Source organism: Protopterus annectens, chromosome 3.part0, assembly GCF_019279795.1.
Source record: "Protopterus annectens isolate FY-2018-M chromosome 3.part0, PAN1.0, whole genome shotgun sequence".
NCBI classification, from domain to species: Eukaryota; Metazoa; Chordata; order Ceratodontiformes; family Protopteridae; genus Protopterus; species Protopterus annectens.
The window spans coordinates 18,853,505-18,877,667 of record NC_056731.1 but is presented as its reverse complement, the minus strand read 5'-3'; the positions used below and the strand labels follow the sequence as shown (position 1 = coordinate 18,877,667).

General features: G+C 35.7%; 1 protein-coding gene across 1 annotated transcript in view; it reads left to right on the top strand.

The window, feature by feature from the left end:
* MYO3A (myosin IIIA) overlaps positions 1 to 24,163 on the top strand; it is a 2,697,794-nt gene that overhangs the window by 1,095,818 nt on the left and 1,577,813 nt on the right. The window contains exon 7 of the mRNA XM_044064554.1: positions 22,794 to 22,939. Within this exon, the coding sequence (XP_043920489.1) occupies positions 22,794 to 22,939 (146 nt within the window). The remainder of the gene's footprint in view (positions 1 to 22,793; positions 22,940 to 24,163) is intronic.

Below are 24,163 nucleotides of genomic sequence, written 5' to 3'. Positions count from 1 at the left end.
ATATTGCACAGTATGCAACACTGTGCTTTTGCTAACTTCAGAACTATACTGGGTGTGTCTCCTGTTTTTTGCAATTTTGTTATAGGTAGTGTTAGATATGACACATCTACTATATTTCACTCCTTAAAATATTTCTAGAAACTTCTTCCTTTGCAGTATAATGTTTAAGTCACAGCTTAAGGCAACCTGGCAGTCTATGATTATTATAAAACATATTTTTTTTATTTGTATTTGCATGTTTCTCTTTTAACATTTTATTTCTTTCCTATAATTTTTTAATATTTATGAGCAACAAAAAACAAATTTTAGCTGTGGCCTTGTTATTACTCCCTCTGATGGCATAAATATTGTTGATGGCATGTCCATTTACTTCAGTTTTCTATATTCTGCTAAATACTTCTGATGCTTCTCTTATCAAAAGATACAGGTATAACATATTTGCTTCATTAAATGTCATCAGTGCATTACTTTTGCCTGAAAGAGACATTTTTTACCAGTATGCATCTGTAACTGCATTGCTTTTTATCTGTATTTTTGGGAATATTTTCTTGCAATTGCTAACATAAATATAAACAATCTTAATCCCTATATGTAGCTCCATCTTTTCCTTTAGCCCTGCTACCTCAGTGGTGGCCCTTGTGATATTATAGTCATCTTTAAGTCACTCGGCATAGCTGTAGAAATAAGTAATCATTGCCAGACTACTCATCACATAAAAAATGGCAAAAGGTTCTTCAAAGAAGACAGAAAGCCAAATGCAGCATCAAAACCCACAAAAACATAAGACTATGCAATATTGACAGACTGTCAGAAATTTATAAGCTTCCAATTTCAAAATCCATTTAAACTCAGCTACCTCAGTGTGGTTTATTAAGTCACCTCCCACAGGACTTGGATGAACCAACTCCAATACCTGAAATTTAAAAAATATGTTCACTACCTTTGTCATTCACATGTTATTCTAAGGGAGTGATACATTTATTCTTAATAATATCAAAAACATGTTTGTACATATGTTGTTTGAGTGATCTGTTTGTTTTGCCCACATAGCAGGCTGAACAAGCCTGACATAAGGCTATATAAACACAATGTTTACTAGTGCGGCATATGAATTATTGGAAAACATAAATCACACCCAACTTCGGCAAATAAATGTATTATTTTTACTAATATGCATACATACCAAAGAATCATAGCAAGGAAAAATCCCTTGTTTTGATGTTCTTCTGTCACATGTCGAATGTTCGTAATGTAACGTATGTCTAATGTTATTCCTGTTCCTAAACACAAAGTAAAACATATCACCTATTAAACTATTTAATTTAATTTCAGTTGTTAAAGTATTTCAAATTCTCTTAGTGACGTTACAAGTCATTCAAATGACCCCTGATTAAGTTAATGGGAAAAAAGTTCATCTGGTGTCATTTGTTTTATACCCTGCCTCTTTTCACCAAAGAATGATCGAGTATTCATAGGTTTCTACATTCATAGGTGTGTACTAGGCTAATGACTACATGGGTCTTTGTAAGCCTAGCCATACATCTGAAATCTCTGGCAACTTCTGGTACCCTTGATAAGTCTAAGCAGGGGCTTGAGAGATAAAACATTTTCAAGCAGGGGTCTCGGAGATGAACCATTTACTGGCTGCCTGCATCCATTAGAGACAGCTGCCAAACCAGGTATGAATTTCCTGTTCCCCAACTAATTGTCCAAGTAACACTTAAATTGAGTTGTTCCCACCTCCCTTTAATAAAACCTCATCTTTAACCTCCACAGGTGTCTAATTTTTATATCCTTTAGCAATAAAATCATGACCAATATCTATTATAGTAGGTTCTACATCAGTTCAGTCTCTGGTTAGCTTAGCTGCATTCATTAATTGACATTTTGCAATACTATTGAAAACGTGCAGAGGACGCATGCATGCTACTCAGATGCAAAGACAAATTCTTTTTACATTTTTTTTGTTGAACAAAGCTTCTTTTAAACTCTACCCAGATTTACTCACTTTTACATCCAAGAATGCAATCATTTCATTTGAAAATTTGAAATCATGTCAGCAAATCTATAGTCAAGTCTATAAATTCATAGAACTATTGGTGACCTATGGGACCACCCTGCCAAGCCCAAAGAATGTCATCAAGCAAATGAGCATAATACAAAACATTTTGTTGATAAATTTAAGAGAGAATAACAAACGTGCATATGAATTTGTGCAAGGGGTGCACATGGCTACCCCAGTCTTCTGAATTTTGTACTTATCATTGAATAAGAACACATTATTTTTACAAAGGCAAAACAAGTAGTATACAAATTAAATTAATCCTTAAATTGGATGTCTAAGTACATGTGAAAAAGTAACAGCATATAAAATGTAGGCCTTTTACATTTGTTACTACAATATATAAGGACTTGATGTCTGTAGTAACTAAATAAAGGTTTATCACATTATTTTCAGTATACTGTTCATAGACCTAATCCAAAAACTCATTTGTGTCCCACAATATGACCCTGTTCTTATTTACTTATATTGTTAATGACTTCACTAGAAATTAATATTCTTAGGGATGGCTTGACAATGCTTTTATGTGTTTCAGGTAAGCCATAAATAATTGATATCCTAGGTTCATCAATATAAAAATATTCTAATAGTTCACAAGTAAGTATCCTTATCATGCTGTGGCATTGTTATTTCTGTCTGTGATGACAACACAAATTAATGATGATGTGTCCATTTAGTTAGTTTCCTATATTTGTTCTGCTAAACACTGCTGATGCTCCCTTTTTCAACAAGTACAAGCAGAACCTCTGGTTTGTGTTTTTACATGCCACCAGTGCATTGTTTTTGCCTTAAAGAAAAAATGTTTTTACCATTTTGCATCTGTAACTGCATTGCTTTTTATTTGTATTTTTGCAATATTTTCTTGTAATAGTTAACATAAATATAAACAATGTCATCCCTGTATGTAGTTCCATCTTTTTCATTTACCCTTGCTACCCAGTGGTGACCCCTATGTTATTACAGTCATCTTAAATTCACACGACACAGCTGCAGAAATAAATCGTCATTGCCAGCGATTTTATTCATCCTAGAATTTGTTTTAACAAACCTTGTGCTCACCACTTGCACAGTTCTTGCTAATCGTCCATTGGCATGTTCAATAGAGTCTTATGATATCTGTTATAATTTTTTTTAATTAAACCAACACTTAATGGTGTCATGTGAAGAAAAAAAAAAAGAGTAGCCTGCCTCTTTTAGCATATTTTTAAAGATGGTCACTTTTTATTTGAAGGTTGTTGCATTTCTCGACCATTTACATTGAGATTGTGGAGAATATCTGGCATAGTTTCATATATATCTTTTTTCATGTAACACGTTTTATATACTTACTGAATATGTGTGATATATATTTTTTTCTGAATACAGCTGTCAGTATCCTTGCAAAATGAGAATGTTCTACTAAGCTTTGAATTCTGCAAAGTACTAAAATATAGTTTCATATCTAAACTGATTCTTATGAAATATGAGTTGGTTCAACAATCACTACTGACACTAGGAAATATGGATCTGTAGTGTTCCTACAATGTACTTAAATGATTAATAACCTGCATCATACATCAACTTTTGTGGAGCAAATTAGCTTAAGTGGTAATAAAAACTTTAGTTTACTTTCAATATATACAGATCAGTTTCCATGAAACATTAAAACCATTAACTTTTCACACTTTGCCTGTTTTCTGTCTGGCTGCACTTTCAGGCTTTCAACATAATCATTGTCTCCTTGTGGTGTGCAAAAATGACTATACATTTGTCTCAGACCTGCATTCATCCAGAATATTCAGCTTATACCAAAATATACACATTATCATTTTTTTTCACTAACAGGCATGGATTGTAATTATTCTGTATGTCAAAGCAATTGTATATTAATCATTTTCTACCCAAAAACACACAGAAGTCGTTTCCTTGTAAAGTATATAATTAGCTTAGTACTCATACATGGTAACTAACACTGCTTTTAGATACTGCTTCTTTATTGCAAAGTTACTCTATATAAACTGAGTCTGTATACCACAAAAGTTTTCATTTCTTACTATACAAAATAGTTATCCTTCCTGTAGATAATCGTTTGTATTTAAATTATACCTTTCATTGTGTTATCAATAATTTTGGCTTCTGTTCAGCAAAAAAAAAGCTTGAATTTTCTTTCAATAAATATCTTAATGTGCAAAAATAGCTCATTATAAGACAATTAAACCATGAATATCCTTTGTTACTTCTTACCTGTCAGTGGTTATAAGACAATTAAACCATGAATATCCTTTGTTACTTCTTGCCTGTCAGTGGTTATAAGACAATTAAACCATGAATATCCTTTGTTACTTCTTACCTGTCAGTGGTTATAAGACAATTAAACCATGAATATCCTTTGTTACTTCTTACCTGTCAGTGGTTATAAGACAATTAAACCATGAATATCCTTTGTTACTTCTTACCTGTCAGTGGTTATAAGACAATTAAACCATGAATATCCTTTGTTACTTCTTACCTGTCAGTGGTTATAAGACAATTAAACCATGAATATCCTTTGTTACTTCTTACCTGTCAGTGGTTATAAGACAATTAAACCATGAATATCCTTTGTTACTTCTTACCTGTCAGTGGTTATAAGACAATTAAACCATGAATATCCTTTGTTACTTCTTACCTGTCAGTGGTTATAAGACAATTAAACCATGAATATCCTTTGTTACTTCTTACCTGTCAGTGGTTATAAGACAATTAAACCATGAATATCCTTTGCTACTTCTTACCTGTCAGTGGTTATAAGACAATTAAACCATGAATATCCTTTGCTACTTCTTACCTGTCAGTGGTTATAAGACAATTAAACCATGAATATCCTTTGTTACTTCTTACCTGTCAGTGGTTATAAGACAATTAAACCATGAATATCCTTTGCTACTTCTTACCTGTCAGTGGTTATAAGACAATTAAACCATGAATATCCTTTGTTACTTCTTACCTGTCAGTGGTTATAAGACAATTAAACCATGAATATCCTTTGTTACTTCTTACCTGTCAGTGGTTATAAGACAATTAAACCATGAATATCCTTTGTTACTTCTTACCTGTCAGTGGTTATAAGACAATTAAACCATGAATATCCTTTGTTACTTCCTACCTGTCAGTGGTTATAAGACAATTAAACCATGAATATCCTTTGTTACTTCTTACCTGTCAGTGGTTATAAGACAATTAAACCATGAATATCCTTTGTTACTTCTTACCTGTCAGTGGTTATAAGACAATTAAACCATGAATATCCTTTGTTACTTCTTACCTGTCAGTGGTTATAAGACAATTAAACCATGAATATCCTTTGTTACTTCTTACCTGTCAGTGGTTATAAGACAATTAAACCATGAATATCCTTTGTTACTTCTTACCTGTCAGTGGTTATAAGACAATTAAACCATGAATATCCTTTGTTACTTCTTACCTGTCAGTGGTTATAAGACAATTAAACCATGAATATCCTTTGTTACTTCTTACCTGTCAGTGGTTATAAGACAATTAAACCATGAATATCCTTTGTTACTTCTTACCTGTCAGTGGTTATAAGACAATTAAACCATGAATATCCTTTGTTACTTCTTACCTGTCAGTGGTTATAAGACAATTAAACCATGAATATCCTTTGTTACTTCTTACCTGTCAGTGGTTATAAGACAATTAAACCATGAATATCCTTTGTTACTTCTTACCTGTCAGTGGTTATAAGACAATTAAACCATGAATATCCTTTGTTACTTCTTGCCTGTCAGTGGTTATAAGACAATTAAACCATGAATATCCTTTGTTACTTCTTGCCTGTCAGTGGTTATAAGACAATTAAACCATGAATATCCTTTGTTACTTCTTGCCTGTCAGTGGTTATAAGACAATTAAACCATGAATATCCTTTGTTACTTCTTACCTGTCAGTGGTTATAAGACAATTAAACCATGAATATCCTTTGTTACTTCTTACCTGTCAGTGGTTATAAGACAATTAAACCATGAATATCCTTTGTTACTTCTTACCTGTCAGTGGTTATAAGACAATTAAACCATGAATATCCTTTGTTACTTCTTACCTGTCAGTGGTTATAAGACAATTAAACCATGAATATCCTTTGTTACTTCTTGCCTGTCAGTGGTTATAAGACAATTAAACCATGAATATCCTTTGTTACTTCTTACCTGTCAGTGGGAAGTCAGTTTGCATCTGTTTGAAGGGGTACGTTTAACATACCAGCCTCCTCAGCAGGTGCTGGTGTCCTCCTCAGCAGGTGCTGGTGTCCACCTCTTTGTTCAACGAGAATGCATTCTACATATCATTTTTTTGTTGTTGTTCTAGTAATCTTTTTAGTTAAAGTAAAACTGATGAATGCCTTACATTGAGATCTAAAGAATCAGGCAATGCAAATGGGCTGTCATTAATGAAAGAAGGTTAAACAATGAAATGTCTATCCTTTTTACAAAACCCACTACCATCTGACCTTCTGCATTCCTCTCCATAACACCATACCTATCCATCATTTTCTCATCCCCTCTGCTCCCTTCACCAACATGCCAATTGAAATCTGCCCCATTCACCACTCTCTCACACTTGGGTGTAGTCATCACCACTTCATCCAACTCACTCCAAAAATTTCTTTCTCATCCATCGCACACCCAACTTGCGGAGCATATGCACTAACAACATTCATCACACCATCAATTTACAGCTTCATAAACATCACTCTGACACTATTTTCACCTTTAAAACAATCTTGTTATACTGTTCCTTCAGGATAACCCCTACCCCATTTCTCCTCCCATCTACACCATAATAGAACAATTTGTACTGAACTATCAAAAACAAAAATGTATAATGCCTGTGTTGCCTTATTAATGTAAATTGCGTACAGCAATTAGTGAAACTCTCTATTTTATGAAATAATATAAGTATCTTGGTAGTTCATATGCAATCCACTTGTTCTGTCCTTACTGGTTTGCCCTTTTCAGTCAAATTAGGCAATAATGCAGTCATACTAATTAAAAAAAACAACTCTAACATGATGCATACACTTATACCAGCTACGCACCAATAAATGAGCTCCTTTCCAACACAAATTGGAGTTAATCTTTAAACAAGCCCAGCCTGAAAACGTAGTACAGCTGTTATATTTTCAGTACCCTTATTGATTCAGCATGTGCTACAAATGGGTAAATTCAACATCAAACAGCAGTTGGTGAACCATAAAATAAGCAAATATGCAATGAAAACAAATGATTATGCTACCGCTGCTCACTTTAGCTACTCACAAAATCAGGCTTAGGACTTTCTGAGTGAATGGACAGCACATACATGATTGTAGGGCTGTTCCTGAATTCAGAAAGTGTACACTTTGTTGTAACCTTTATGAGCAGCAATATTAGTCTTGCCAAAAAAAAGAAAGAAAAAAAAAACGTTTTCAAAGACAGTCTATAAAGTTGAGACCTTACATGATCACCATGTCACTATAAAATCAAGCTAAGTCTTGAAAAAAAAAACTTTCAAAATCAATCCACAAAGTTGATGCCTCATACAAACTCAGCTCACTATAAAATCTCAGGAGATACTTAAAGCTTTTCTACCTATATACAGAAGATTAGGGGTAGTTTACATGACTGCAGTGTCATCAAGATAAATGAGAACTGTGCAGTTTGAGCACTATTATATGGCTGATATCACCTGATGTAAATTTAGCAAGCCAGTATGCGCAGCATTCCAACACTACAGCAATGAGATGGAGGCCATCTCTGTATTAATGAAGACTAAATTTTGTCTAAAACTAAAATCACCACTTCCATGGCACAGTTAATATCCTTGCTTGCTTTTTAACTAAAAGTAAACTGAAACTAAACAAAACATAATAGGCTTACTGTACAGTTGCTGAAACATTGTTGTACTCTGGCAGCAGGCTACAGTTGTTCTCATCTAGAAGGGTGGCCTACAATTGACCCAGGGAGCTACTGACCCAAAAACTTTACAAGTATCATTTGCAGGATTACACACAGGATACTGAAAGAACAGGGTAAAAAGAATATTGGTCATTTATTCCTAGACATGTGTCAGTAGGGCTTTACTAAATGTAGCTCATACTAAATCCAGCCACCTTCCTCCAGGAAGTCAGAGCTGTCTTGGATGATAGACTGCAGATACATGTCATCTGCCTGGATCACACTAAAGAATTGACTAGCAACCCACAATTAGAGATCATCACTAAACTGAAAGAGCTCAGAGTTAGTATGTTTTGTTTTGTTGGACAGACAAACGTCTATCTGACAAAAAAAATAAAAAATTAATGTAGGTGGCAAGGCGGCAAACTATTCACACTGATAAAAGTCAGTAGCAGAGTGTCTGAGATTTCAATTCTTGGTCCTGTACATTTTCAAATCTTTTTGTCATATTTTCAGATAAATGTTGTTAATGTCCTTGGCATGGTTGTGTTTACTGATGATAGCAAATCTGATGTAATTGCAGTCTCTACCATAGATGTATCAGTACTCCAAAGGTGGTTGGATATAACCCACTAGCAAAAGCAGCATAATTACATTTGGAAAATGAATACTTCCTCCAGCCTATATCATTGATTTGAAAACAGCTCAGATTGGATACAGTCATAAGGACATTAGTAAATTCAAGGGCAATCTTTCCTTTGATCATCAGGTAACTACAATAGTAAACAAGGCCTTCTGTGTTATTTTTGGATGAATATGTAATTGGTCCTATAATGTTATTGTTTTGCATTACACCTCACTGATTTCATCATCTGTTAGGAGCACTGCCTCTCCATCTATGCTTTAAATAAAATAAAACACCTTGTTCAACGTTGCACAATGAATAGTCACCAGAACAGCTGATATGTGCTTCGACACCTGATTTAGCCTGAGAGGTCCTAGTAACTGTCCTTATTTTTAGTCTCTTGTCACCTTCCTTACTTCAAGACAGTGAAGAACCCCTCTTCTTTGAAACATTTATGTCTAGAACATAATGTATGGAAAACCATGAAATGTGCAGAGGCTCGACAATCTTAAAGTCTCTATTAACAACAGGAAATCAAGAATATACGTTATCTAATCTTTGTTGTAATAAACTGCAACTCTCCTAAGAAGTGTCAGTCATTTTACAAGTTTAACAAGAAAGTAAGTAAATTCATGGGTAGGTACAAGTTCCAATATGGCACAACTGCAATCAAGCTTCTTGAGGACCAGTTGGCAATAAGCTTTATATAGTCCAGACACAACAGAACAGAATAATAGAAAACTAGAAATTGCAGGGCAAATGAGCCATGTGGCTATTTATGCCTTACCATTACCAACTCTCAGATCTTATCTTGCTTTTTAAAACAGTGATCAGCCAGGCATGTTATAGGTGAATGTGTGAATACCCATTCAATTGTCTAGCTCTTTTTTGAAGGAAGATAGTGTGTCACATTGCTTGGTCTGGAGTGGAAGGTTGTGCAAAGAAAGGGTAGATTTTGTGTGATAAATCACTCGTTTCATGGTAATCTGTTGAAACAGGTTCAGATCTCACAGTCTAGTACTCACTGAACCGATTTGTGCAGATGTAAGAGGTCTTGGACTGCCATATCCAGTAATGGTCAGAAAATCAAATCACAGAAGTCTGTACAACAGGGAAAGAGCCTCCAGCCTAGACGGATAGATCTTTTTTTTTCTTTATAACCTCTGTCTGGTCTCCAACTGCCTAAACTGTCTAGTAAGATGCAGCCCAAAGTTGCATTGTATTGTATGATGGGCCTGATCAGTGCAGAATACAGAGGGGTAAGAACTTCTCTGGATCTAATGGAGATCTTTTGCAATCAGCTACAGCAGACGGAATGATTTCTTATTCAGTGTTACAACATGATGATCAAAAGACAGGGAATTTTCTCCCCATGTTCCAGGGTCTCTCACAACACTCTAATTTTGCAGTGAGCTGATGTCTATACTACAAGCTGGTTTGACTGTTTACCAAATGGAATAATATAGCACTTTTTACCATTTAGTGTTTGCCCATTTTCTGTATATCAGCTTTTACAATTTTATAGATTTGGCAAGTCAGAAGGGGATTTGAGTTTGACACGCAGTTTACAATCTTCTACAAACTGGGTTAAGTACAGATCCTGCTTTTTCATTTGAAGATCTGAGAAATATATGCTGAAAAGTAGAGGACCTAGTATGATTGCCTGAGGGACTCCATTGGTTACCCTCATGCTCTCTTAGAACACAACTGGCATCCTTGCTGTGTGTGTTCTGTCCCTCAGCCAATTTGCCATCCACTTAACTATACAGGGATCAGTGTGGAGCACATTTAGCTTGTCAGTTATGTTAGCATGTGTCATGGTATCAAATGCTTTGGCAAAGTTACTTTATGGTGTATAGTCAACATTACTACTGTCCACAGCTTGTGTTACCCTCTCAAAGAAGATTACCACATTCATTAGGCAGGATATACCTTTAACAAAGCCAGACAGCTTGGGGACACGTCTTACAAGATTTGTAATATCATGGGTTTTCAGGTCAGTTATGACCCATTCCCTGGCCTTGCAGATGAGGCTTGTTATACAAAACATAATTTAGTATGGTTTTGTAAAAAATACTCATACATAATAAGCTTTACATGACCTAGTGAATCTATGTTAAGCAAAATGTAATTTGGTATGTTTCTTTGTAAATAATTCATGCATACATCAGTCATAAATAATGCAGTCAGGGTTTCCAAAGCTATAAAGAGTTCACGTTTCATCTGCGAGAGATAAAACTCCTGGGTTCATCAGTAATTTTTAATTTGAATATGAAGTCCAAATTTCTCCCTTGAATTTTGAGAGCTCTTAGAAATAAACAAATTCTAAATGTAATTGGTGGTGCATTAATGATGAGGAAAAAAAGAGAAAAAACAATAAAGATGAAAATAAATCCTCAGCTGATTCTGCATGATTCCCTGTCTTAAAGGAGCAAATCAAAACTGCTAGGGAACTAGAATAGACTATATGATCTGCACAAGGTACATTATGTAACGTTGTAGGTGAACTCTGTAAAATAAATACAACTACCATCCCATCAGTCTGACGAGCCTGACCTGCAAGGCCATGGAACGTATTATCATGGAACTTATAAACAAAGACATTGTCAACCTTCAAACACTGTACCCCACCCAGTTTGGGTTTGTGAAGCGTTGATCATGTCTCCTGAACCTGATTGACTTCCTCAAATCAGTCTCCAGAGCTGTGGACAAGGGTAAGGCAGTCCACACAGCCTATCTGGACCTCACCAAGACCTTCGACACCATCCCCCACTCTGGAATCATAGATAAACTTACTAGGCTGGGCATAACTCCCTATGTCACTCGATGGGTTGCCAACTGGCTTACTGACAGAACCCACACTGCAAATGTAGCTGACTCCAAATCCAGCTCCAGACAAGTGACAAGTGGAGTACCTCAGGGTTCAGTCCTGGGACCGCTCTTGTTTGGTATATACTTCTCTGAACTACAGGCCAACACTAAGGGAGTCTGGCTAACAAAGTTTGCAGATGACTGCAAACTGGGAGCCATTATTGAATCCTCAGATGATGTGGATATTCTACAAAAGGGTCTTACAGAAACAGATGCTTGGTGCCAGAGTCATGGGCTCAAGCTCAACGCCAAGAAGTGTATAGTTATCCCCTTTGGGAAAAAACATGTACCCATGAATTACCACATAGGTGGCAGTACACTAAACACCGAAAGTGTGATAAGAGACTTAGGACAGGATGGTCTCACCATCGATAACTACATCGCCAAAACAGTCAGGAAATCCTTATATGTGGCACACCTCATCACTAAGGGCTTTTCAACCAGAAAAAAGGAGGTCATTGTCCCACTGTACTCATCCCTCATTAGACCCATCATAGAGTACAATGCCCCATTTGGTATGTACATCACAAGACATCTGCAACAACTGGAAAGGCCGCAGAAACACCTCACTAAAAGAATCACAGGCCTAAAGCAGATACCCTATGCTCACCGACTAAAAAACTCCAGCTATACTCTTTTGCATATTGTCTACTTAGAGGCGATCTCTGCTTAACATACAAGGCTTTGTCAAACCCAGAGCTGTTGGACATGCTACACTTAAAGAAATAGTCAAATCAATCATGGATTTAAGTAAAACACACCTCAAACAAAAGCACAACAAAAGAAAAACGAACTGAGTAGCATGGCAATTAAATCACAAAGAACAAAGCTTTCAGGTTAAAAACCCTTTATCAGTATTAACTCAATATCCTACTACAAACAATTTCTATAAACCACAATTAAGGCACAGCCAATAAAATTCATCAGTGTGTTGTTAAAGAAATACTACATTATTTAAAAAAAAAAAAAAACGTAAAAATCATTACATAGACTCTAGTACATAGTAAAACAGTTACATAAAAAAAATTAATGTAAACAATTCTGCCTTTGTATTAAAACAGGTTTCAATTATATCATTTGATTTAAACCAGGTAATTTGTCTGCAGATAGGAGAAGTATCCATTTATATTCACTCAACTCTAGTTTAGTATTCATATCTCCCCATCTATTGCTCTTAGTTATAGTACCGATAACCTTAAATGTAAAACCATGCTCCAAGTTAGTCTCATTTATATGTTTGGCTAAGGCATTTGTCAGGACCTTCCATCTAATGTCAGAGTTATGTTCAATTATTCTGTCTTTGAGTCTTCTATTTGACTTACCTACATAGAAACACCTGCATTTTTTACACATAGCCAAGTACACAATATTAGTACTATTGCAAGTTGTAGCACATCTAAATTCAAATATTTTTCCAGCTGGGGTATAAAAAAAATTCACATCTTTATCAATATAAGTGCAACAGCAACAATTATAACATGGGAAGATACCATATTTATTTGCTTTAGTTGGATTGCTGTTCTCCTTTATGTCTTTATAGCATAGTTGTTGTTTGAGATTTATACTGTTTCTATAAACAAACCTAGGTATAGAGTCAATAAATCTCCTTAAGTCTGGTAAAGCTTGTAATATGGGCCAATTATCAGAAATACGTTTTTGTATTTGTGAAGTAACTCTATTATATGTTATGGGTAGCAGGGGCAGTGGATGTTATATCAGTGATATTTCGTCTAACCCTGAAATATGGGCTAGCATTATCATCCCATAACCCAACTATTTCATTATAATAAAATGAAATCATGTTGGTATCATAACCTCTATCTATAAATAGTTTTGTCATTTCATCCGCCTGTTGTTGAAAAAGGTCAGCATCAGTATTCAGTCAACTCAGACGTTTCATTTGGGATTTAATTATTCCACTAAAGACATGGGGAGCATGCATGCTTTTGTTATGCAAATATTTATTACCATGCATTGTTTTTTTATACACGGTAGTATGTATATCAATACCATCAAAATACAATGTCACATCCAAAAAAATTAATTCTATTTAAAGAGTAACTCATGGAAAATTTTAAGAATTCAGTACTTCTAGTCAACATTTCAACATAGTCATCCAATTCACTTTTACTACCTTTCCAAACAAAAAAGACATCATCTACAAAACGCTTAAAAAAACAAATATTATCTGACAAAGATGCAGTACTATTAAAAATAGTTTCACATTCCCAATAGTCTAACACTAGTGTTGCATAGGTATTAGCCACCAAAGTACTTATGGCAACGACAGATACCTAGTGATAATATTTGCTATTGAATGTGAAAATATTATTTTCAAGGACCACTTCAAGCAATTCACAAATGGTTTCAATACGACTTCCATCTAGTAACCCTCTTTCACATAGTTTCTAATTGCTGCTATTCCATATTGGTTGGGGATTACAGTAAAAAGGGACTTAATGTCCATTACAACCATGATAAAATTGGTTACATCAGTGTCATAAAACCATGTGCTCAAGCTGGTCAGAAAATCCGGAGTGTCTTTGATTTAACTTTTCACATATTTTAAGTAGGGAGATAGACAATGCTGTAAATAAATTGAAATGGGCTCGGTAAGCCAACCACGTCCAGAGACAATTGGTCTCATTGGCGGGTTTGCAAGTGACTTGTGGATTTTAGGAAGGCCATACAAAGCCGGTATAACAGGTACAGGTACTGTAAAATAGCTAAATGTATCTAAATAAATATCCTTCATCAATTGCAAATTATAAATTATCATATTTACTCGGCTTACCATTTGTTTAATGTCTAACCCAGATATTTCAACAAAAGTATCCCCATCAGTCAACAGTGCATTCATACTAGAAAAATAATCCAATCTATTCATCAATACAATCGCACCGCCCGTGTCAGCCTCTTTTATAATTATTTCATCATTATTATTCAGTGCTATCAAGGCTCTGCGTTCATCAATAGTTAGGTTATACAATTTACCAATTTGCCCTTTCTCATACAGTTCTCTAATTTGTACTTCACAAACATTATTGAATGCACAAATAATTGGATGGCTTATAGGGATGAATGTACTCTTACATTTACATCCAACTTGCTGTGTATTCAAAGTATCACGAAAGTTAGTTTTAAATCTAGTTTTCTACAAAACTTTTTTAAATCAGTTAGTGCGTCAGTCACTGTATCCAAGCTGGCTGGTATAAAGTTCAAACCCTTTTGTAACAACAGTACAATCACTGGTGTAACCTCAAAGTTGGAAAGATTAACAATAGTTTTAAGTGCAGGTGTACTCACTTCCGTATCTTGTAGTTGGAATAGGACCCGCTCTGGCTCTTTTCTCTCTTCCTCTGTGCTGGACGCCCTCTTGATATGCTCTGTTGTCTTCCCTGCACTTGCTCTGGTAGTTTCAAGTGAACAGGTTGTTGAGAAGGCTGAAAAGCCAAGGGAGTGTCTTTATTTTGTGAACTAGCCAATTGTTGAGCAGAAGGCGATGCATCGAAAGTACTGTGCTCATTGATAGGCTTGGAGACTGGTTGCTCTCTGGTCATTAGACTAGTAGGTGGTCTAACTAATTTCACAGCTGTAGATATGCATTAAAGCTAAAATGCTGCCATTGTAATACCTTATATTTCTCAACTTTATGTTCCAGCTTCTTCAAAAATGTGGCAAAGTCTGGGTCGACATCCCCTCTCTGTTTGCTGTTGTATACCATCTTGCATGGCAGCCAAGGAGAGCAAAGGGTTATTTTGTCCCAACAGGTCGTTCAAAGTACAACTCATATCTAGTTAAAAGTGCAGCAAAGCAGCTGTAAACGGCTGTGAAAAAGTAAAACTGCAGGTAGAGAATGCCTCAAATCCTGATGTTAGAATGTAACAGTCAAATCAATCATGGATTTAAGTAAAACACAGCTCGAACAAAAGCACAACAAAAGAAAAACAAACTGGGTAGTGTGGCAATTTAATCACAAAGAACAAACCTTTCAGGTTAAGGGGTGATGAAGGGTTTTTAACGTTTCATCTGTGAGAGATAAAACTAATAATGTCATAGGTGGAAAACCAAATTTGTGATATTTAACAACAATGTAGATAGCTCGAACAGAGTTTTTTTTCCTCTTCAACTGTAAAGGAGTAAGTAACTGTGGTTTGCAACAAATAATTACCCTTTTACACAAAATTTTCAACTGAAGGACTAACTGGGAGAGATATGTTATAATACACAAAAGTATTAGAAGGAGGTATTATAACATTTCAGACTGTGGAAACGTTGATGTGATTCTTCTTTTTTGTGACTTACATGATACAAGTATAAAGAGGAGTGGAGACATGATAAATATGCAATAATCATAGTTAATCTTCAAAAAACAATAAGACAATTTTACATGGACCATGGGAGAGAAATGTTGTCAGTCTCAGTGAAGTCTGTAAGACTGAATGCCAAGTATGACAAAAAGTGACCAGACGGATGGGACCTACAGTGAGATTTTAAAAGTCATGCCTTAGAAGGACATATGAATAATGTGTACATAGTTAATGTAATTATTTTTTTTTCTGTGTTATATTTCTCAAGTTTTACCACAGCTTGATAGGCTTAATTCCTTTAACAATGCTAAAGTAGATGTTTCATACAGGACAAACATAAAACAACATATGACACAAATATGTTTACATATCAGAATATAAGAAATCCTAACTTAAGAAGGGACAATAGCAGAGAGGAAAACTACTACAGGTGTTTGGAAACTAGGAAAAGCAAAGAGAATAGAAGAACAGGAGAAAGAAAAAAGGGGGTTGTATAAAATATATTGGTGCAAGCCTCAGTTTTAAGCTGAAAAGTTAATGGTTTCACTTGTCTCATAAAAGGGAAAGAATACTAGAGATCTTCAAAAATCAAAAGCTACATTTGTGATTTGCAAGAAATGCATCTATGTAATACAATACAAAGAAAAGTTGTGCAAAGAGGATTTAAACTTTTAGGTAAGCTGCTGTATGAGGGTGCTAGAAGGCAAGGAACAACTGTATTAATATGCAAAAGTGTATCTATAAAAATCGAAAATGATTGAAAGACAAAAAAATAGATATTCTGGAATTTGAGGTTAATTGTACAGTTAGTTATTAACAATAACATCATTATATGTTTCACACCAGACAAACCATAAGGTAACTAAGGCAATTTTAGCAGTAGTTCTAGAGTTTGTAAAGGGAATGATGTGTATAGCAGGAGACTGGCACCAGATAGATGACATAAACAGTACATCAAATAGTCAAAGGAAAAGAAACGTAGAGAAGTTAACAAAAGGGCTTATGAAACAATTGGGCTTAGTAGACATATGGATGCAGGACAAACATTCAAGAAGAAAAGAATGTTATACTTTTTTTTCCTATTAAGCATAGGTCTTAGTCTAGGACTGATAAAGGATTCACATGGAAAGAACATGTAGACAGCAGAAAAAAGGTGAAAGTCAGAGCAATGACTTTATCAGATCAAGTGTTCTTGCTTGTTCAGTTTGGTATTCTTGGTAAAAATAGGCCAATTACACACTGTCGATTTCTGACATATAATTAGGTGAGAAGTCAATATATACTTTCGTTGAAGGACATGCTTCAACAACAATTACATAAAATATCAAAGATGTCAGTAGAAAGTAGGAAGGCTATAAAAGAGACATTGCCCAGATAATCTGAAGACAGATATAGAAAAGCGGATATTGGAGAGGAAAAGATAGAAAAGCTCAAGGCAAACTAATAAGAGTACTACAACTGAAAGGTGTCCTATGAACAGATGAACGGACTAAGCAGTTACAAGGCTTAAATAAATTACAAGAATTAGAAGGCACACTTCTATTAAAACATATGAATAATATGCAGGGGGGTGTTTTGCTAATACTCCAGCAGTGTTAAGAGCATTAGCTGTGAGATTAAGGCAGCAAGAACAGGATTATATTTATTTATTTAATGATTTATTTGTTTATCTTTGTTTACCAGGAAAGTCTAACTGGGATAAAGGCCTTTTTCAGCAGAGGACCGGGAAGAAAAGCTCCACCTTAACACCAGTTTTGACATGTACAGAAAATACAGTTGCATGTTATCAGCAAAAATACAAACTTAGGTAAGTGTACATACATGAGGGAAAAGGCCTGACAATAGTTCACATAAATATCATTTAGGAACAGAGTGTGGACATAGCTTGCATGGGTATATACAGTGTAGAATTAGATACAGGCTTATATATTGCAAAGACTGAGATAACATTGCAAAAGATACTGTAATATCACCTGCAATTTCTGGCTATTAAAATAATAAAAAGAAGATGCAGCTTAACTATGGAAATATCAGGAAGGGGGACGTGGCCGATAATTTAATATAGTATGATCTTTAGTACTAGAGCACCTGCGAATGCATAATTACATTTAAGAGTGAAAAGTAAAGTAATTAGGGAAGTGAGAGTAGTCAGGCCTACTTGGTCTGTTATAAGGTGTATTAGTTTTGGATAGATGAAGGGAGAGAGTAGTGAAACTATGACAGACGGAGGACAGTAAGATAGTGGTCCATTTAACTAGAGAGAAGAAGAGATTCAGTCTTGACAACTTAAAACCTATATTTGATATAGTTTATGTAAACAAAGTTACTCATTGTGGTTTAGTGAGTATCTTTCTAGCCCAATGGAGAAAAAAGGGGGGGGGTGTGGAAAAGATACATTTTCAGAGAAAATGATAAGATGATCAAATAAATGTTTTCTGCTGTCAAACATTATCTGATGAATGTTTGGTGCTGCACAGCACTGATGCTTTAAGTAAGTCATTAACGAGGTGAAAGCTAATACTTACAAAATAAGCAGTTTGAATGTGTGACATTAAACGTTATCTTCAGCAGTTACATCCTCCTGACACCGCTAGGAATCACATATTGCTTGTTCACATTTGCATTATTTCAAAACCATGCTACATATAAAGTATTCCAGTATTTAATCTCGCATATCTGTGTTGATATTTGACTTCTGTCTAGTGCAAGTAAAGAGATATGAATTGTTGTTCATATAGTATTTATTTATTTATATTGTTATCATGTTTTTCTAAATATCTCAATAACCAAGTCGCACAGACAGAAGTTCTTAGCCTTATACAAAAGATCTTAGCTGGTTGAACAAAATGCTGCTACCAGTATGTGTATAGCTTGAGTAGCTGGTGAAATATTGTAAGTTGTTTACAAAATATTACAAGTTTAACAGTTGTTATGTTTACTGTACCATATAAAATTCAGTTTAAAACCTAGAACCTAAAGAATACTACCACCATAAAAATAGTTTGTGCTGAAGACTTTGTCATTTATACTTCTTTAGTAACCCCTATTGTTTCAGAGACATGAACATTTGTTTGAAATCTGAGGACATAATTTGATTCCATCAAAATCCTTAGGCTCCGCCCATTGGTAGTTACTGTGCAGACTTCCAGACCTCCATTGGAGGGAATGAGTAAATATCAAGTAGCTTACAAAGAAAAATCTGAATAGCAAGGCTTCAGGGTGGTGGTGATTCAGACAGTTGATATATATATATATTTTTTGTTAAGGAGTGAATCCATGTTGTTAATTACAGAACAATTCATGGCTGCAGAATTGTTTCTTACACTTAGCCATTACTGGCCTTTTCAAATGTTAGCAGTATGGTGGACAGAAATAAGAAGGGAGTTGGTGATAGTAATGTATTCTGTATGTACCATGTGAGCAGAGGGAGATGACTGCAGTTCTTCTTAGTAATGTGTTTCTTTGGGTCAGAGTCTACACTGCATGTATTAGAAATCTGACCACCTATTCAGGTTAAATATATGTTAGAGGAAGACATAAAGAAAGATATTGCAGGCTATTAAGGACCAGAGGTAGAATCAATCAACCACATTATATCATGGTGCATGAGCCTTCTAAAGGAAGAATTCTTATAAGTTGGAAGGGCTGGATGGACCAGTCTTGTATGCATGTATAGTGGAGCTGTGAATGGTGTAGTCTTGCATGTCTCAAAGTGAGGGACTCAATGGTCAAGTCTGGTAGGGAGTAATGAATAGTGATGCTGTGTATGTATCTAGAATGTTGTAATACCAATGGACAGATGCAGCTCCTAAATGATTTATCCCATGTATGGCTCCCCTCAAGTTATCTATGGTATTATCCCAGCTATTCTCATTAGGGGTAATATATAATTTTTGACCATGGAATGGGTAAGGGCAAGCTGGAGCAGTGAGTAGACCAGTCTTGTATTTATCCCAAATGTTACAGTAAATTGGCTGGTTTGTTTTTTTTCTAGAGCAGAGAAATGAATGGACCAGTCTTGCATTTGACTAGAAAGGGACAGTGACTGGTCCATTTTTTTTTTTTTTTTTTTTGTGCATCTAGACATGAGCTGTTAATGGTCCAGCCTTGTATGCATTTAAAATGACATATTTGGGAGGGTGGCTTAATGGATAAGGTGTTTGCCTTACAAATACAAGGTTCAGGGTTTGAGTCTCACAAGGGATAACTGGCTAGGCTTAAAATGGCTTGCATGGGCAGTTAGCCTAGTACTGAACTATGAACTATGAACCTATACAAAATAGGTCAGACTTTTACATATATTGAATGGAACAGGTTATATGCCAAGAATGGAGCAAAGACTAGGCCGGTCATGTATGTCTTTATAATGGGACACTTAATGGTCCAGCCTTTCATGTATCTAGTGCCAAGTATCAGGGGCATCTATAGAGCCAAAGACTTGATGGGGTAAACATTTTGCCTATGCCATGTATTTTGCTGAACAGTTCCCAGGGTGGAATAGAAATTAGGATTTTTTTTTTATTTGCTAATCACATAAGTGAAAAAGTCATCATGGACTCTTTTCGTCCACAAGGAAGGGTACAGGGAAAGGGCAAGTGCAAAAGATCTACCCATGTAGACACACAGACTGAGAGAGAGACAAAGGGTGACTTTACAATAGCTAATTAGCTGGTGGGAGGAAGATGAAAGACCAGAAGAAAACCTACATAGATATGGGACGAACATACCACATAGCCAGTGAACAGAGATCATGCCAGAGCCACTGACACAAGAGCTATAAGGCAATATTATGTATTTTTGTGGAGGTTTAATGTTAATTAACAAAAGTTGGTAGTGGGCTTTCCAGTGAAGTGTTTACTTTCTTGAGAAACATTTAAGATTTGCAAGTCATTTCATTTACCTTGAGCTTTCAGAGAAAGCTTTGACATGCTTGATGGTGTCTGTGAAAGGTTTCTTGAATTATGGCAGATAAAACAAGCCACACAAAAGTATGCACTATTGTGCTTCAGTCGAGCTTCATCTTTACCCTGCGTTAGCAGTCTAATTTCTGAAGTAGTCTAGCTTCAAAGGGATCTCTCAGGCTCTTGTATGAAGTGGAGTAGAATTTATTGCTGAAGCCATGAGAAGCTAATAAAATTTTGCAGTGCAGTGTGAAGCTTTATTAGTTATGTACCTTTGGACAACACTTGGGCAGCTAAAAAAAGCAAATAAGTGAGCTGGTACTTCCTTAACAAAAGTCTGAATGTAGACAGCAGCTGACGCTGCCCAGGGTGTCTAAATAATAAAGATGGATGAACAGAATGTTGTACAGATCACACAATGACGGCACTTACACTAAAGCTATGCTGCTTACAAGTTTAGCGGTGGGAACCCATTCTATCAAAATGACTCTTTTAATGGCAGTGTTATGTTTACTTGGTGCCTAGAAAACATGGATGAGTGTGCTGTGAATTTGTGACTAGATAATAAAGACAGGAGGAACTTATTAATCAATTTTGTTTTTTAAGAAAGTGCTAATTTACCACTAAATGTGTATAATAGCCTACAGGGATGTAAGGATAATAGCAAATGCTTGACAGTCCTTTCAGCTTTTATGCACTGGCACCTTCTGCAGCAGCTTTCCTGGAATCAGAATCACTGATGGTGGTAGAAGATGCAGTCAGTAAACACTGCCTCAGTTATTATTCTAGCATCAGCAGACTGGCCATATTCTGCTTCCAAACCTGGTACTACAGGCCATGGTGAAGTTGTTACTAACAGTGGTGCATTCAATCAGTTCTGGTTTTAACTTCCCAATTTGGCTGGACATGTGATCTATTGCCTGATGGCTGGGAGCAGATGTGGTTATCTGAAGCTTCTCGGTTTGCCTCATCATTGTTACTAACTTACAGCGTGCCTCAGATTCTGGTATGAACTGAAATCAGACTGTAGAAGTCAAAAATGTATTCTGCATGGAACTGTTACAGCAACCAAGGAAAGGATTTTCATTATCGAGTGCTTACTTATAAGTAAAGATGGTTGAGAAAAATGTTGGGTTGGGCAATGTGATCTTATGTCATACAACTTTGTCATGTTATTTTCCAGAACTAACTGCTCCAGCATAGTCTCACACATGGTTTTACATGGCTACTATAGCACTGTATCACTTCAGAATAATACTTTTCTTTCTTTCTTTCTTTTTTCTTTCCCTTTGTTTACTGCAAAAGTCTGAATGAGCATTGAACCCCCTTTTTAGGAGAGGCCAGAAACAAAAGCTCAAGAGTTACAATAATATATGAAACTGAGACATAAAAACAGAAACAAAATAATACATGAAACAATCATAAAACAAGCACATATGTCTGTAGCACTCATTCACAAACAAAACAGAAGAATATAGAAGGGGAACAGCAGAATATAAACGTAAATAATAGTTTGCCTTTGAATCTTCACTTTTAGTTGGACGGTTAACATCAGATTGAATAATGTTGCTCAAAGACTGCTGGGAACAAATGGGTGACATGTGTAGGTGGTCCTTGCACAAGAATAGCTTGATAGGAGTTTTAGCCCCACATGTACTGTATTTTGATGATTAGACACCATCTTAGCATGCAGTTTTTATAAACATCATAACCTCATTCACCATCTTCACATGAGATCAAGTGTCCTGGTTTTAAACAGTACCATTACTGACAATGTACCAAAAGTTTGAATGTAATGCTATTCATTAATACTAGTGCAGACTTACAAGAGCTACATTTATTCCACTGCCACCACAATGTATATCTGTACATGAAATATTTCCTGATGCTGAATTTTACAAAGAATACATGACTGAAGAAATGAATGTAGTCCTCAGTAATGATGTAGTGCAAAGGGCCAAGTAACAAATATTTGAGCAGTCATATTAGGAGTACTAATAAAGAAATTGAAATGGTAAAGAATTTTTACAGAACAGAACAAAAGTATACTAATGATACTATATTTTAGTTGCTCTGTTTATTGTGATAAAATTGTACTGTTTCTTTTTGACACAGGTTATCGCATGTGAGCAGCAGCTGGATTCTACCTATGATGCCAGATGTGATATTTGGTCTCTTGGCATCACTGCCATAGAACTTGCAGATGGTGATCCGCCACTTTCTGATCTGCATCCAATGAGGGCACTTTTTAAAATTCCCAGGTAAATAATGCATGGATCTCTAAACAGTGGTGCCTAAATCATGTGTTATAAAGTAATAATACGTGTTATACTTGTGATGTTGCTGTACCCTTTCCATGCATAACCTGTGTACTTTGGAATTATTTTACCATGTCAGTGTGTAAGCTTATCTTAAGCTTACCCTGTAAATAATAGAAAAGTGTCCATTTTATAAGGGGTTGTCAAATTTCCCATTTCACTAAATAAAGCAGTGGTGCCACTGTATAAAGCCATCATCCTTTGGATACAGTATGTTCCTTTAACAAGCATGTTACTGTAGTTTCACATTGTTGTGAGGTATCAAGTTATCACTCTGCACTAAATAAAACTTACTTTGGCTGAGCTGTGGTGCAGAAACAAGGTGGTAGGTCAGGCTGAGAAAAATCTGGGTTCATAATCAAACATGTACATAGAGCTGGCAGAACTGCTTACAAAGGGGACAAGAACACAAGTGGCTGGTGACTTCCTCTCCCTTCTTTCTGAAGGGTTCAGGAGATCTGTACTGCACTGCTGAAAACTTAAAGGCTTGACATAGTTGGTGACATATGACCTCATAAATGCATGTCTCAACTTGCACAGGTTCATTAAGTGTAAGAAAACATAGTAGCATGCTTAGTCTATAGCGGATGCATTGCAAATGTGACAGAGCATGATTTATCGACAGAAAAGGATGCCCTTATCAGTGAGATGGAAACTTTGAGGACCCCCCCCCCCCACCACAGTCAGGTCTGGTCTTGTATGAGATGCAATAAGTTGTTGGTAGGGACCCTCAAAAATCTGCAGAATACAAGAAATGAGGATGCTAGGAAATTCTTGAGTGGAGGCACTATACTTTGGTGAAAAGCCTCAAAAAGTAAACAAAACTATGAACCTATATGAGTGGATGGGAAATAGAAAATTCACCCCAGGGATCACTCCAGTGGCTCTGCTCGACACAGGCACTGGGAACTAAGGTCGGGTGGCAGGTTGCCAGGGTAATCCTGTGAGCTATGCTTGTAAAGGCTCCAGGGCCATTAGCTCAGTACACACCTATGAACCTATATAAGGAATGTTTCCTATTTTTGTAAGACATTTACATTGATTAATATAAGTTATTTTGAAAGAATTTTGCAAAATGCATGTCATTTCTTTTCAGATATACTGCACATCTTGTTAGTTGTGTAATAGTTTACAAAATGATGTTGACAGAGTAGACACACACACACA